Source organism: Rhinolophus ferrumequinum, chromosome 26 (genome assembly GCF_004115265.2).
Source record: "Rhinolophus ferrumequinum isolate MPI-CBG mRhiFer1 chromosome 26, mRhiFer1_v1.p, whole genome shotgun sequence".
Classification (NCBI taxonomy): domain Eukaryota; kingdom Metazoa; phylum Chordata; class Mammalia; order Chiroptera; family Rhinolophidae; genus Rhinolophus; species Rhinolophus ferrumequinum.
In genome coordinates, this window is record NC_046309.1 from 10894978 (window position 1) to 10911534 (window position 16557).

The 16557-nt window shown below is 45.1% G+C and overlaps 1 protein-coding gene across 2 annotated transcripts in view; it reads left to right on the plus strand.

Moving 5' to 3' along the window:
* The first annotated feature begins 1974 nt into the window (after positions 1–1974).
* DGKI (diacylglycerol kinase iota) overlaps positions 1975–16557 on the plus strand; it is a 382485-nt gene continuing 367902 nt past the window's right edge. For both annotated transcript variants that reach the window (XM_033099050.1, XM_033099049.1), the window contains exon 1: positions 1975–2369. In XM_033099050.1, the coding sequence (XP_032954941.1) occupies positions 1975–2369 (395 nt within the window). The remainder of the gene's footprint in view (positions 2370–16557) is intronic.

The window sequence follows — 16557 nt, forward strand, 5'->3', positions numbered from 1 at the left end:
GAAGCATGCAAGAGGAGACCGTGGACCCATGCGTGCAAGAATGGGAGCAGAGAGAGCAAGAGCTTCTGGGACTTGTCACTAGTCCAGTTCAGACTGGCAGTATCAGAACTGTAGAGGGGAGGAGTAGGAATGGCTGCATCCACTAATGTGGCCTTAAATCAGTTAAAGAAGTTGTTTGAACTTTGCTCTAATGATAATATGACATAATGGGAAGATGTTTAGATAAAGGATAAGATATCAGCGGTATCTTGGGGTTTGAACTACAGAACTGATTGGCGAAGGGAAGGTATGGAGAGCAGTTAGGAAGCTGTCCAATAATTCAGGTAAGCTGATATTTCCTTGGTCTTAGCAATACACTCGATATTCGTGGGTATCATTTAACCTTACCCCTGAAGCACCTAATATGCCCAGTCTTCTCTGAAGATGGGGCACCCTGTAAGGGGGTAAAGAGCGAAGACCTACAACCACACAGCCTGGGTATGATTCCTGGTCCTGCCAATATCTAGTTGATTGAGCCTGAGCAATGGGGAAAATTACTGGCATTTGAGGGATGCTGTGAAAATGTAGAGATAGGCATATGAAGGGCTTAGCGCCATGCTGGTCATTAAAAACGAGGGCTTAACAACCACTAGCTGTTTTTGTTATTTTTATTACCTTTCCGCACTCTACTCTGGAAATACCGACTGCTGGCTGCTTATAATGTACATACGAAAAGAATTGCAGAATGTGGAAGTTGAGAGAAGTATTTTGTTCAATCTCCTAATTCTATAATAGTCATGAGAAAATAAAGGGAAAGAAATCCAGCAAGTTGTTTGGGGTTGCACGACGCCGACCCCGAACTTCTTGACTGGTTTGGTGCTCTTACTGCAGGTATATGTACGTATATATTTTGGTTACTGCACTTAGCCTCAAATATGGATTTTTTTTTCGTGTTTGTTGACAGCAGAGATTTCTTGGGTGGAAACCCCTAATTGGGAAAACTATGTTTCACACACTTTCGAGCATATCATTCAAGCCCTAGAGAGTTTTCGATGATCTTAGAAACAAAAACGAGCGAGGTGGACAGGTAAATCTGCAGAGGCTGCAAACTTGGGTTGTTTGAGCAGTGGGGTCTCCTGTGGTTGGAAGCCCCTCTATGAGGCAGCCCCTCCTCCCCTTCTCTCTGGTCAGGCACCAGCATTCAACCCTTGCACGCACCCTCACTTTTGCCTCCTGGATTCTCTCAGCCTTTTTGCTTCACTGAGGGCCTTATGATCCGATTCAATCGGAATAACAGCTATTTAGGGAGAGCCTTCTCTGCGTAAGGAAGACGCTAGGTTGGGGCATTCAGGTATGAAGGGGTCCCAGCCTTCTCCCTGAGAGAGTAGGTGGGCGCTTCACCTGTATCATAAACTTGACCTCTCTCACCCCTTAATTTACACTGCGCACGAATTTTCTGCGGGGTTCGCACCGACCACGCTCCTTCTACATCCCCCCAAGGTTTCCCGCGTAGGGCGGCTTCTGCCTGGATGTGGAGAGCGGTGGTGGAGAGAATGCTGACCGGGGCCTCTGGAATAAGGGCACTGGAACCAAGGTGGGCGCCACCGCTCACGGGCCAAGTGCCGGGGCAGGGCAGCTCGCCCGTCCCGGTTCCAGTTTCCTGGTGTAGGAACCAGGGCGCGGCACGCTTTTCCCGGAGTTTCCCTCCCGCCGTCTCCACTGTTGAAGCCTGTGTTCGCGCCCCGCTCCCCCAGCCCGGCGTCTCCACGTCCCCTCCCCTGAGTTTCCCTCTCCGCAGCCCGACGCCTTAGGACAGAGTTCAGGGTCCGCCCAGGCTTGTGCTCCGGATTTAGGAAAGGCCAGGGGGGGGGCTGGAGGGCGCGGGTTTGCAGGGGGAGGGCGCGGAGAGGCGGAGGGTGGTGGCCTCTGATTGGTCGGGGAGGGGGAGTGGAGGCACGGAGTTTCCCACAATGCCCCGGTGCGTTGCAGCCGCGGATGGATGCTGCGGGAAGGGGCTGCCATTTGCCGCCCCTGCCAGCGGCGCGCGGTCCTGCTCGCTTTTCTGCAGCGGCGGCTGCCGCCAGCGCGGTCAGCGGGCCGGGCCTCTACAGCGGCTACGTCTCGGTTCCCTCCGCGGCCGCCGGAGCGGTCGCCATGAACCCCAGCTCCTCGGCGGGAGAGGAGAAGGGGGCGACGGGCGGCAGCAGCAGCAGCGGGAGCGGCGCAGGGAGCTGCTGCCTGGGCGCCGAGGGCGGCGCGGACCCGCGGGGCGCGGCGGCGGCGGGGGCCGCTGCCCTGGAGGAGCCCGCGGCCGCCGGCCCGAAGGAGAAGGACGAGGCGCTGGAGGAAAAGCTGAAGAACTTAACTTTCCGGAAGCAGGTTTCTTACAGGTAGGCGCGGGAGAGGCGGTTGGAGACAGGTGCCGCCGCGGGGCGTGAGACCCGCTCTTTTCCCTGCGAGAGGCGCTGCGCGGAGTTGGAGACACCTGGCGCGCGCTCCCCTCCCCACCCGGCTTTCTGGAGATGTGTTCTCTTCTCAGCCCATCACTCTGGGCTGGAGGGAAGCTACGTGCGCCCGGCTTCCCCTTGTAACAGGAGAGAAGATGGGGTCCCTGAGGTCAGAACAACAAAAATGCGCGCGTGTCTGTGTGTGTGGGGGGGGGCGGGGGTGCAGACACAGAGATGCCTGGTTTTCTTGAGGGAAATCCTCAAAGTTGTCCCTAAGCCGGTGTCATCTTCAGCCACTCCCCCACCTTCCAGATTTTGCTGGATGAACCTTTTGCACTAACTTGATAGTTGAGATCACCTGACAGAGAGAAAGGTACTGAAGAGAAATCCTTATGGAAACTGAACCTGCCTCAACATCCCCCATTAAGGAGGAGACCATGTGGATCTGTTTGTAGACACGCAACTGATTATGGGGTTACACGTAGATGTGCTCTCCCCACTCTCCTGGGTGTGCCCAGAAGGGCGACTTGGGGAGCCCGCTGACACGCTAGGGGTGAGGACGAGAATGGGACCGTGCTTGCCCCTGAGGATGGATGTATTTTGGAGACAAGGGCAGTGTGAGATAAATGGCCACCAAATCATGATAAAAGAGTCCCCCAAATTGTGTCAGGATCCAAAAATGAGAAGTGCGGATTCAGTAGGTCTTCTGCCCGCTATCCAACCCCCCCCCCCGCCCCCACCCCAGGCAAGAATAAAGATACTGAGCGGTTTGGAGGGTTTCAGAGACTACCCTTACTGCTTATTCGTTTTAAAAGTCCAGGTGGTCAACAAGCATCGAATTACAAAGATTTGCACTTGCTAGGAGTTGGCGTATTTCTTGAAAAGGGGTCAGTGAAAGCACTCTTACGACCCTACTCCTTTAGAGTTAGCAGTCCTTTCCAGAAACCCATCTAAAGTATTAAGCCTGTCGCACCATGTGCTGTTATGTAAGCCAAAGCAGATGACAGATGACAGAGGTGTGTGGGTTTATGAGGGTGTGTGTTGTATTGGGGGGGGCACGTGTGTGAATCACTGGCATCCCCATTGGCTTTGCTTGGTCTGAGGCCCCAGGCACCCGGCACGCCGCCGAAACGGTCTTCCGGGTGAGGTTGTGGCTGCCACGTCCATCGAGTGCATTTGTTCACTGTGCTTTGAGGTAGTTGCTCACCTGACTTGCTCTTTTAGTCACTCACATAGATCGGGACCGAATGGGTCTTTCGTTTTATATTTATGGTTTCTAAAATTAGGCAGGTGGTGAAGAGCGGGGTAGCTCTAGGGAGGTATGCTGGGACACAGGCAGTTCTACTTCCTAGTGACGAAGGCCTGGCTGGCCCTTAGGGGAACAGGGACTACATTCAGCCTAATTTAGGAACTGAGTTCGAGGGGGTACTGCTGACCTGCAGCTCCTCGGGGGTCTGGGCAGCTGTCATGAGTTTTCATTAGACTCCTGCCTGGGTCGGGCTACAAAGCCAGAGTTTGCAAGGGAAATCATTTCAGCTTGCCTCTTGGCAGGGGCCCTTCTCTGAGCTTCTCTCCCGTGCACAGGGAGTGTGTGGGGCCCTGGCTTTCTGGGTTGCGTGCTCACACGTGCATGTGTAAGTGTGCACACACACAAATAGAGATGTGAACCCAGACAGAGTTGTCCTGCAGAGGGATAGAATCCTCTATAGAAAATACATCCTGCTCTGTGAACCTCATTTCCCTTTAAATAACGCTTTACAGTCTCTGATTCACCTGCATCCGTATCACCTCAGGTGGCTGGTTAAAAATGCCCGCCACCCCAGACTTACAAAATCCAACTCTCTGTGGGTGGGAATTTTTTAACAGGCTCCTCCTGCAATGCATAAGTACACTAATATCTGAGGACTGCTGTTTGATTTTTTTCCCAAAGGCCAAACAATTGATCATTGAACTCCTAAGCCATGCCCAGCCAAACAAGGCCAGGCAGTCTCAAAGTCAGGCAAAAGACACCAGAAAGGCAGGTGATTTCATGTGGCTCATGCTTATCCTGGGTAACCTGGAGAGAGGCTCCATTTGTCAGTGGCCTACCCACTCACAATGGTTTCTGTGGTAGCTGGGCCGGACCATTTCACTGGTGGGTGATGAATGGCCTGGAGGGCAAGAGCAGCTTTGGCTGGAGTTGGGCATTGGCTCCTCAGGGAGGACCATGCCACCTCACTTTTGGGGGGGCACGTGAGGACAGCTACTGATGGAAGTTAATGAAGGGGGTCAGGAAGACCTCACAGATGGAGTCTACGTGAAAAGGTTCAAGTTAGAGTGTGAGGTATGGCTGCTGTGTAAGGAGGATCATTTGAGGTGGGGAAAAGGAGATTTGCAGGTAGGTCAAAAATATCTTTTGAAGAACATGGATATTTGTGGAATGACACTTGACAGGCAAGAAGGGGGCTTTGGGGGAGGGTGTGCATGTGCATGTGTGTAGGGGGGTCTCATCTGCTCCTTCTGTTGCTAAGGAACATATAAGCTAGGGTTTAAAAATAAATGAGGAGTGGGTGGGCATATGCAGTGACTCCTGTCTTTTTAGGAACCAGAGCCCTTTACAAAAAGCCTTTAAATAACCATTTCTGGAGGCAGATTATTCACTTTGCATGACTTTTACTTTGTTAAGTAAAATAACCCCCTTTACATATAACCCTCGATTTTCCCTCATTATCTTTTCTTTCTTGGCTTTTTTTGGGAACCATTTTTCCCATGAGAATTTTTCCTTTATTTTAGATTCTGCTCCCCTAGAGCAAATAGTCTCTGTAGACTGTAAAGCTGAAGGTGTTAGAAGGCAGTGCAAGTGAGCTGGTACTTTTCTCTTAAAATTACTACTTCTTTTTTCTTTGCAAATTATGGTGCTGCAACGGATACATATGTGCCAATGACTATATAATGTGTAGGACTTTTTTTTTACAGCCACTGTAAGAATTCCCATTTAAGTCAGTAATATTAAAAAAATCTTTTAGAGACACACCGGGGAGGGGAAGAAGAAGTAACTTCTGTGTACCAGGCACTGCACTAAATGTTCTTGTATATTCCATTTGATTTACTCTTCAGGCCAGTCCTATGCTGTGATTATGATTATTTCTATTTTATAGAAAATGAACCTGAGGTTTAGCTCTTGGGTAGGAGGCAGAATTTAAACCTACATCTGACTGTAAGTGACTTTCTCTTTGGACCACATCATGCTTCCCTAAACATTCATTTTTGGTTTGAACTCTCTCCACGTGTGTGCGCATGCGATTTGTACAGTGTCATATGCAAACTCTTCTGTAATATACCACAGATCATTATGTATTATACTTTGTATACTTTAGTCTTTGGTCTGTATCCCTTTGGCTACATAATTTTAAGGAATTCATCTACTGTTTCAGAAATAAAAATGAATATCAGTTCATGATCATCAGAAAATAGATCGGTTTTGCTTCTGAGAACGAAACCACCTACATGACACCTGCCATCTGTATGAAGATACCTATCTCAGAGTATTATCCACTTTTGGTAAAAAAATTACACAGGTGTTGTGTAAGTGAGCCTAGATCCCGTGAGGAGCTGGCCTGTCTGTACTCCCTTGAGCAGCACAGAGTAATTGATGACGTGTGGTTTTGCTTGAAGGAAGCTTGGGCAGTTCCTTACATATGTCATGCTGATGGCTGTTCTTCAGGATGGTCATACCAGATCCTCTTTACAGGGAGTTTTTGGTATGAAATAAAAGTAATGGAAAGGAGCACTCGACTTCTTAGATTAGGCAACTAGGTACAAAAGGACCTGTTATTCTTTATATGTTGATGATAAGAACATGGTGTTTCCTTTTGGTGTTTTATCCTGCAAAGCAAGATTATGTGATTATAAGAAAGACGACGGGGATATTGAAAACCAAGTAGGATAGCACGGGCATTGTTTTTCCTTGCACGGGAATCAGTAGTATATGGGGGGCAACTTTGCTTCTCCCAAGTAACAGTATGCTGCATCCTCTTTTGTAAATCGATTTTATTTATGTTTTTGCCTGATATTTAGACTTTCGGCTCAGGTGTAAACCTTGGTTCTAACTTAATGTTTCTTTCCTCAGTCATTACTCAGGAATTGGCTCAGTGTAGACATCCTGTCGGGACACACACCAGGCAGCAGTGCACTGGGACCACTGTCCAGAGTACTTAATCTGCTCTGTTTGCTCTCTCGGAGGCTTGATTTTCACAGAGAAGAGTGACAGCATGGAGTGATGTGGAATTGGGGGAGGAGAAGGTGAAGGGAATTTTGCCGGTGCTCAGTTCTTCTGTGACAACAGCAGCACTGCTGCATAGGGCCAGATTAAGTGAGACTAGAGTTAGATTTTTGGGAACACCGCACTTTCCGATCTGAGAAATGAGCACCCCTCGTGAGGGCCCAGGCTGGCTGCACCTTCCATGGCCTTCTGGGCTGGGACCTGGGGTACACATTCCCTCTGCAACCCTGAGGGGTCCTCAGGAAGTGGGCTCAGGAAGTCTCTCTGTGAGACCAGAAGCATCTGGAAGGTCCACTGCCTACGTGCTGGGTTGTGACATTTGCTTTCTTACACCAGTTTGTGTTGGTAATACTGAGCCTAATTATTTTTTTCTGAGACCCTATAATTGTAGTTTTAGGATAATAGTTATTGCAATTTAGAGATGGGGTGTGAGCTTTTCTTACGGTAGATAACGGAAGAAGGAAGATAAGGAGAGAAACAAAATCTAAGCTGTTAGGCTTTTTTATTCTTTATCAGTTAATTTGCTGGCAATAATGATACAATGGACTCATTTCAAATTGTTTCAACGGGTTGGACCTGTTTGAGCTGTTGGAATTGTTTGAGCTGGTTGGATGGTAGGTATGTTATGCCTATCACAAGGCATAATAAACCAGTGCAAAGCACGGGAAGATTAAGGAAATAAAAACACCAAGTTATGTCTGTTTGCACATAATCCTCCCGTAATTCATCTCTGGCTTGTTCCCCAGGCAAACTCCTCCTTAGGACTGAGCACAAAAGTGTCCACTTTCTGTGACAGGTGGTTCGTCCTCCCCTATTCTCACATGGTGCTTTCAAGCAGCTGCGTTAGGCCTGAACTGGAATTTTCTGTTCTGGGAATTACACTAGGATTTGAACCTGGCACCTTCTTGTTGATCTCGGGCATGTTATATAACCCCTCGGAGGCTCAGCCTGTTCACCTCTAAAATAAGGTACTAGTCATCCCTGCCTTAGAGGTTTGTTCTGAGAATTCGACGAGTTACTTTAGGTAAAGGGCTCAGCACGGTTAGCTTATTATGTATTATTGTTCCTTGCTACGTTGGTAGTTCCTCTGAAGACAGAAATCGCACCTTCTTATTTGAATCTTTGAAGCCGTTCTTATTGCTCAGTAGGTGTTGGATAAATATTTATTGAATGAATGAATTTAATTGCCTTCTTTAAATAAACTACTACTGTGATCTATTCCCTGTCCATCTCAGTTGCAATTTTTTCCTTTCTACTAAGAGAAAGGTCTGCCTTTCTCTGATGTACACTTTGTCCCACAGCCCAGGACTGTGTATCTGTCTACAACTTCCCGTGTGAGTACCGGTTAGCCAGCTGTTGGAGGCTGGAGACGGGTGGCAGAAGCTCTTACTTAACCAGCTATTTGCAGCTTGTCAAAGAAAAGGCCTTAATTTGCCTTCCGAGTAGCACTAATTAGCTCTCCAGCTCTCTTTCTGTCTGTCTCATCCCTTTCCAACGGGCATCATTGATTTTTCTCCTCAGGGAATTTTTGGTTGACTTTTCTTCCCATGAGAACTTAGAAATGCAGAAAGATGGTTGCCCTGTGTTCCCCGAGTCTGTCCTGCCCATTGTCCCGCCTGAGGTTATTCCAGCAGCCTCTGTTCAGTGTTACATTACTTACTCTCTGCTTCCAACTTGGCTGATGGACTTTGGTGGAAAAGTTCTCCTTGGTTGACTTAGTGACGCTAAGCCTTTGTTTTGTTTTAAACTCACTTACTAACAAAGTCTTGGAAAAAGTGCCAGCTACTTTGTAGTCACGTAACATACAAAGCACTCGAAGAATGGCAGGTGAGTTTCCTGACATCCACAGGTACTGTTCAAAAAGAGGTGGCATGCGCATTGCTTGGGTGATTTCAGAGAAGATCCATTCGCCAGGTGTGTGTGTATTGGCTGAGGGAGGGACTGTGGTTGGGGAGAGATGGGAAGAGAGGCCTTTGCTTGTGAATTTTAATGTTCTTTCCTTCCAGCCCTGAGGTTTTGTGAGCCTTTGAAATGGAGCAAATGCTGTTATTTAACGGCAACAGCTTTTTGATAGGAACTTCTGTAGTTCTTGCGCCCAACCTCCACACATTTTGCTCAAGTGGAGATTTGCCTTTAGATTTTCAGATTCATAAATGATGCTTTGATAAGGAATCATTTCTGAGTTAAGCTATAATATTAACGGTCTGGCTTTTGTTGGGTGGAGGGGGAAACACATTCAAAGCTTAAAGCAGTAATAATTAAATTGCAGTCAAATCTCATTATTTTATTCCCCAATTACATGAGAGACAGAATGGAATAGTGGTTAAGAGTCCTGCTTCCTCTGTTCAGTTCTCCACCTCTGCCTGCTGTGTGACCTTAGTCAAGTTACTTAACCTCTCTGTGCCTTAGTTCCCCCATCTATAAAGTGGTAATGATAGTATTATCCACCTTGTAGGATTATTTAAAGGTTGATACTTATAATTCTCCCTGTCATAAAGTAAGTGCTATCATGTGTTTGTTAGAGTGGTGCATCCATAAGTCTAATTAAGGAGCAGATTTATTTATTTTTCTCCAAATATTGTATATTAGCCAAATGTTGGTAGCTACTGATAAAATCATTCCAATAAGATGAAAATGAGATTGATATATACTTATGAAATTTACATGAAAGTTTTTGGCATTCCTTAGGGTACAGAGTATGTACTTTTCTTTTCACAACTTATTAAAAAATAGTCACTGTTACTAAAAGATGTGAAGAGGAGAAAGCTGCTCTTTTTTTTAAATTAAAGTTTATTGGGGTGACAATTATTAGTAAAGTTACATAGATTTCAGGTGTACAGTTCTGTATTACATCATCTATAAATCACAGTTTGTGTTCACCACCCAGAGTCAGTTCTCCTTCCATCACCATATATTTGATCCCCTTTACCCTCATCTACCACCCCCTTCCCCGCTTACCCTCTGGTAATCACTAAACTATTGTCTGTGTCTATGAGTTTTTGTTTCTCATTTGCCTTGTTCTTTTGTTGTTTTTGGTTCATATACTACATATCAGTGAAATCATACGGTTCTCTGCTTTTTCTGTCTGACTTATTTCGCTTAGCATTATCATCTCAGGATCCATCCATGTTGTCACAACTCGTCCTATTTCATCTTGAGAAAGCTGCTTCTAAGGGCTCTGGAAATCAGAGCAGGCAGAAGGCCAAGGTCGGTGAAGCAGAGATGGTCAGTGTGCAGAGGAGTCAGGGAGCAGTGGCCACACCCCCACTGGTCGTCTGGGAGCTGGAAGCCAGGCGTGGAAGGTTGGGGAACAGGGGTCTCAGAGCTTTGCGGTGTCAGAAACAGATAAAGACAGAGGTACTAGAAATAGAGTTGTCACCAGGGACTCCAGGACAGAGGTTATTTCTCTTCTGGCCTGGCTGATGATGTCTGCTTTGTATGTCCAGACAATGGCCGGCTGCCGTGTTCTGACAATCAGAGACAAAAAGCTTTCCAGATGCTCCCTATCCTGGATCATTTCAGATATGGAAGGCTCAGTCTCCTGGGTTATTCTACCAGTTATCTCAACTAGGCCAAACCACAGAATTTACTTATTTATTTAATTTTAAATGATTGTTAAATATTTGCTGAACAAATAAAACTGTCTCAGGACTATGAAATAAATATTGAGGAAGGAAATCTATTTTTTTTCTTTCAAAAGGCAAAGAAAAAAGCAGTTTGGTTGCTTTTGTGTATCATGTAGATGTTCAGGAAATAGCCATTAAATAGACTCCTTTGAAAGGTCCAACGTATATTTTTAAAATTCGTCATGCCTTTGTATATGAGAAAGATGTTAAAATTCTATGGAAAAATAAATTTTTGTTTTAAAAAAAAACTTGAAAGCCATTTGTTTAAAGATTGGGGGGAAAAAAAAGAAAAGGTTTATATAAGTTGATGTGGAAGCCGTTGGAAAGAGTTCCACGTGTCATTTTGAGACAAACTTCTGGAGCAGTCTTCAAACGGAAAGAACTGTGTTCTCATCATTGTCCTTATGTATGTGCCAGGGTTGGAGGCACTGTCTCTCAGAGAGCATTTCCTGTAGAGGTTTTTGAGAAGAGAGCCTGATTTTAAACAGGTTCTTCCTTTTAAGTTGGCCCCCTCTCGATGCAAAGACTAAGCTGTAGCATAGTTTTGTTTCTCTCCAACTGAAGTCCTGTGCTCAGCATCTAAAGTTAGACAGGAAGTAGAAAAATCTTGAGCCCCAGAAGCTTCAGGGTACCATTTTCCCTGGCAGAGTGAACACCAGACCTAACCGACCTTTTTCCACAATGGCCAAGAATCCCCGCCTTCCTTCCCTGGTGACTGCTGATAAACCATTCCCCAAGGCAGCAAAAGCAGCCTGTGTACTTCCAACGTTTTTGTAAAGTGTCGCTAAGAAAAGGAAGAAGTTTTTCTTGGCTCACATTCAGACTGCAAGTGTTAATTTACTTACCTACCTTCTTGTGAAAATGAATTATTACAAGCTACTGATTTTATTAAATGCGTACGCTGTGCCAAGAGCTGCTCACATAACCCTCTATGAAGTAGAAATTATTATTATTGCCGTTTTACAGATAAGGACATTGAGGCTTAGAGTTTGAGCAACTTTCCTGAGACCACAAAGCTAGTTAAAAGACAGAGTTAATTAAGCTCTGTGTCCATATTTGCCTATCGCGTCCCTAATGCGGCTTTTCACTCTGGTTCTTCTTTCACCTTTCTTCCATTTTCTGTATGCAAATAGCCATATTTTCACCACCTCATGGTTAGAATTAGAAACCCTTGAGAGGAGAGTCCTGTGTTTTTCGTCTTAGTGGGTCCAGTCAGTCCTAAGACAGGACATAGAGAAAGGCCCTCATGGAGGTTGATAGGCTGAGAGATCAAGAATTCCTTTCCTGTCCACCCACAGACTCAGCTCTGTGAATAGCTAGGTGCCACTGACAATTGTAGGGAGGCCAAGATGGAGCTTTCCTTGATGGTTCTTCTTAAAACTGTATGAATGTTCCATTGCATGAGATGGGGGGAAGATACCCAGTTTCCTGGGGCCAGGGAGTGACTTGCAGGGATTACAGCCTGGTTCTCCCACTTCACATTCCACCTCCAGTATAAGATCTTGTGTAATCAGAGTGGATGGAACGTGAAGGGTGGTGGATAATGGTACAATGGCTTGGGGTCCAGTGAAGAAGTGAGGACCAATTTATGTACACCTTATGTGGTAGCAAAGGCATAATAAATGCCATTTGCTTAAAAAAAAAAAAAATTCTTAGAGGAGTTGAGTCTTTCACCTTTACCTGGAGGGCCTATTCAGGCTGCAAGTATTTGCAATGTAAGTTTTTCCATAACAACGTCCTTCAGAATTCATAAGTATATTCATGCATGCAGTTATAAACACTTAGAAAGTTCCCAAGGATCATTTAAGAAGCCTGAGTCACTCTTTCACATTTGAAGAAAGCCTTCAGAGTTTCTTAGCAAATTAAATCTCTAGTTCAAAAATAAGCATCAAAGCTATTTAAAGATTAAAACAGAAGCTTTCTATGAGCCAGTGCTGAATTATAACAAAATCTAAGGGATTTTTTTTAAGAAAGACAAATTTCTGGAGGTTTCTTAAACTGTTAATACTGACTAAATTTAGGTACTTATAATAAAAATGTGTGTGGCGCTTTTAGGGCTTTACCATTTATAAACTGCTTTCCCATAATTGATCTAATTTTACCATGAAAACAATCCGAGGCAACAGGTAGAGCAGGGATTGTTTTCATGGCCTTTGTATCGTTCTGGGAACTGGCTTGACTACTAAGTGACTTTCCGAAAGCCACGTGCCAGTAAGGGACACTGCCAGGCTTCTGCCAGTTGTTGGATCTGACATGCCATGGTCTTTTCACTTCAGGGCACTGCTTCCTTGGGCTCTACAGAAAGATAGCAACATTTCCCTTTCGTTAATTTCGTGCACTTGACTTTATCTCAGTTGTTAATCACGACGGACAAAGCGGGAATCAATCACTGGCTGGCACACCAAATCCATATTTCATTGACGAGGAGGATGAACTCATTGTCATCCTCATGACTCTTCCTGTATAGGTGCAAATATGAAGCCACCACTGTGATGGTGTCTGGTGGATACTCCTCCTTTGGGGCGGGAGTGGCGGGGGAGATAGAGAAATATGCAGGCTCTTCCTTTGCATTAGTTGCTAAGCAGCAGCCATTTCATTGTAAAGGAGGTTCAGTTCAAATAATGACATAGGTATTCCAAGAATAGCATTTCATTTTTACAGCAACTGCATTTCCCATCTCCTTATAGCATATGCTCCTGTGGCTCCGTGATTTTAGGAGAAGAAATAGGCACCTCAACACATTTGTTGAATATATGGAGGAAATTCAACATAGCTGATCACCTAATAAGCAAACTCCCATGTTCTGCCACCGAATGAGAAACAAGCAGAGGCTACTTGCAGTTTTCAGGTTTTGAAAATCTCTCCAGAAAATGCGACTGATGAACAGGTATGTTTTTGAGGCCATGTTTGACACGAACTGACGATGTCTCACTGGAAGACTCTGGATAACTTAGAATCCTAAGTGTTTGAAGGAATATGGCATAGAGCAAAATTTGGTTACAGCCAAGGAGTTGGTTTGTGGCCAAGATTTCATCGTATTGAAATGTTGCTGGTGACCGAAGGCTCTGCAAGATGAAGACAAAAGACTGTATAAGGCTAGCAGAAGTCACGGAGTTCAGTTTTATCAGGGAAAAGGGTCTGAATATAGAGGAAGCCGTGTATGTAATGTCCCTGTACGTATGTGTGTCAAAGGGGAGCTGTCAAATGACCACGCTGTCTGGTGTGGTGTTTCTCCGGTTGCACCACCATTGATTTTGAAGCCGGCGTGATTTGTGTGTGAAAGCCCGCGGCCCTCCCTGTCAAGGCGTTTCTGCATCTCTGTTTTAGCTTACACAAACTGTTGCCAAACTTATGTGTACCTAGACACGTATATTGTCTTCAGAGCACTGCTTCATGGGAGTTGCTAAGGGAGCAATCTGTGTTGTTTTTGAAGCACGCACCGCACATGGCTCCCTTAATCCCCCTCCCCAAGCCATTTGAGAGAAAATATCTCTTTCCGGGAGCAGATGGGATGCTGGGAAGCTGCTCTTTAACTTCCAGTAAATTGCCTTCCCATTGATGGCAAAGTACCTCTTCCAGGAACTAAAAGTAACGTTCGGAAGACATAATACATGGACGAATCCACAAATGGCGAATGGTTATTCCCACTGTGGTGTTGGATTCATTAGTGTAGTTGTTTTTAGCGTCTCTACGGCAATTAGTGCTTCTCATAGACTTCATTGTGCACTCTTTACAATTACTCCAAACAGCTTTGGTGGAGCAGTTCTGGTGTCCTAGGAACCCATTACCTACACGGGGAAATCAAGGCAAGAGGCCTGGGAAGGAGAGCACTAAAACCATTGACTTTCTGGCCTGAACAAAAGCCACAGAAGAGCAAGATTTTCAGTGTCTCTCAGAAAAAGTGTATCTGGGACACGCTCAGGGGTATACCCTCAGCATTATTAATAGTAATATTAATAATAATAATAATAACATTTATGGAAGCCTTACTGTTTGTGCCGGGAAGTGTGCTAAATGCTCTACATACATTATTTCACTGAATTCTTGCAACAACTTTATGAGGCAGGTGCTATTATTATGTAGAGTTTTACAGAAGAGGAAACTGAGGCACGGGGTAATGAAGCAGCATCTCAGGGCCACAGAGCTATCAAGCAAGAAGCCGGGATTTGAAAGCCAGGAGAACTCCTTGGCGAGTGCCCTTAAGCATTCCTCGTGCTCTATCCCAGTTTACATGTATAGATAAACCCTGTTTTCCTTTCGGGAATTACCTCTACTCTCTGGTGTGCAGTCTTGTGGGATTGTACGTCCGGGTGCCTGGCTCTGCATGGAAACCAGTGAGGTCCTTGGAAGCTGTTGTAGGTGGCTTCCTCTCACCACCCTGGTACCCGCTTAGGGCGTGTGACCTGAGCTTGGACCACTGGTCTGTGTTGGACTTGGCCTCTTAAAGGACTGTCAAAGGGAGGGCCAGTTTGTTTACATCCATTAGCAGTGCTTTGGTAGGACGTTCCCGCTGTGCTGGCTCCTGTCTTTTCCAAGCATGGATCACTAGCCTTTCTCCTGAATTGTGAACGATCCAACATCTTCCCAACAAACTTGCTTTTTGTTTAGGTTAAACAGGGTTGGTTTCTGTTGCTTGGATCAACAACAGAAGAAACCTAATTGGTAAAATATCATGGGCAAATGGTCCACCAGCCTCTACTGGTCAAAGTCTTCAGTGCCAGGAGTTCTTGGTTACCTTAGGGAGATAGGTCAGGTCAGGTCTGATGGGTCAAGTGTAATTGTTGGAAGTGTTTGTTATAGGAAAAATGAAAGTGTTATCATTTAATGAATAGTTAGCATGAGTTAGGTACTTTGTGCTTCTTTGTTTGTTGTTCTCATATTTATTCATTATGACTCTCTGAGTTACTTATTTCTATGTTACAGATGAGGAAACGGAATCTCAGAGAGAGCAAAAAATTTGCTTCAAGTCAAAGAGCTAGTAATTTTTGGAGTCAGGATTCAGATTCAGTTCCAAGTCACCCAAAGCTCGCGTTTTTTCCCCCCCATTATACCATCCATGTTGAGTCCAAAACTAACCCCTTTATTTTTTATCTACAGGTGTTACATTTTCACTTCTGGGGGGTATTGAGGATGACCCTTTCCCTTTTGCTATATGATAGGTCTTCAGATATTTGAAGTCTGGTATCACATGTTTCTTTAGCCCTTTTTTCTTTAGACTGAACTATCTCCACTTTCGTTCTTCACTTATCCCTTATTTAAAGGTGATATTTAATCACCTTCATTTTTCTGGCTATTCCTAACTTGACAGCATACTGGTTTATCCATGGCCTTCTTCACAAGAATTGAGCACTAAACTAAAAATGTTGTCTACCCAGGGCCACCATTAGCACATATGGTGTCTTTGTTCGAATTAGAAACAGGTCCCAAATCTGGGTGGACACATTGAAAGTCCTCCCTCTGAGCTCCATCAGCAGCAGAGCCAGGATCTAGAATGTGGTGGGTGGTGCTTAGGCTGGATTTCAGTCTCCATCTGTTCCTTTTCTGGGTGCCCCAGTACAGGGCACACTCTCTACAAGTGTAGGCATGGTTCTGGGGGACTTAGTTCCCTTGCTGTGGCCATTGGTGGCCATGAGTATACGGATTAGCATGGATGGAGGCCAATTGCTACAAAACTCATCCCAAAGCCAAATTTCCAAACTGCTAATTCAACAAATTACTGATATTTCCAACGTTGGCTTAGATTGCAGCCATTTCACTTAAGAGTTGTCATTTCAGTTTGGCTAAATGTTTATTTGGCATGTTTCATATTTATTTCAGACATCCAATCCTTCTCGAATGTTCAAGATTTCTTCTTACCCTCTTTCTCCCTCCCTCTTTTTCTCTCTTCTTTCCTAACTAAGAAAGGGCAAGCTCTCTCTTAACCGTGGTTTACTATTACCTCTGTTTTTCAGGCTTATGCTTATACCACCCTCCCTTTGACTCTTACTGCTCATAGAGAAATGCCTGTGATCAGCTCTTCTACAACTGGCTTAATCTGTTTGCCTGAGAGGTTTTGGTGAGCTTTCTTTTAGTGAGTTGACACAGAGCTGGTAAAGAAATCCATCTCTACTAGGCTAAACCTTTATTTGGTGGCCAAGGAGATGACTTATTTTGTCCAGAGGATAGCATTTTCCTGTTTCAGGTTCCAGGGCTTTGCAGTCCGATACAGTAGACACTAACCATGTGCCTATCAAAGCTATCTAAA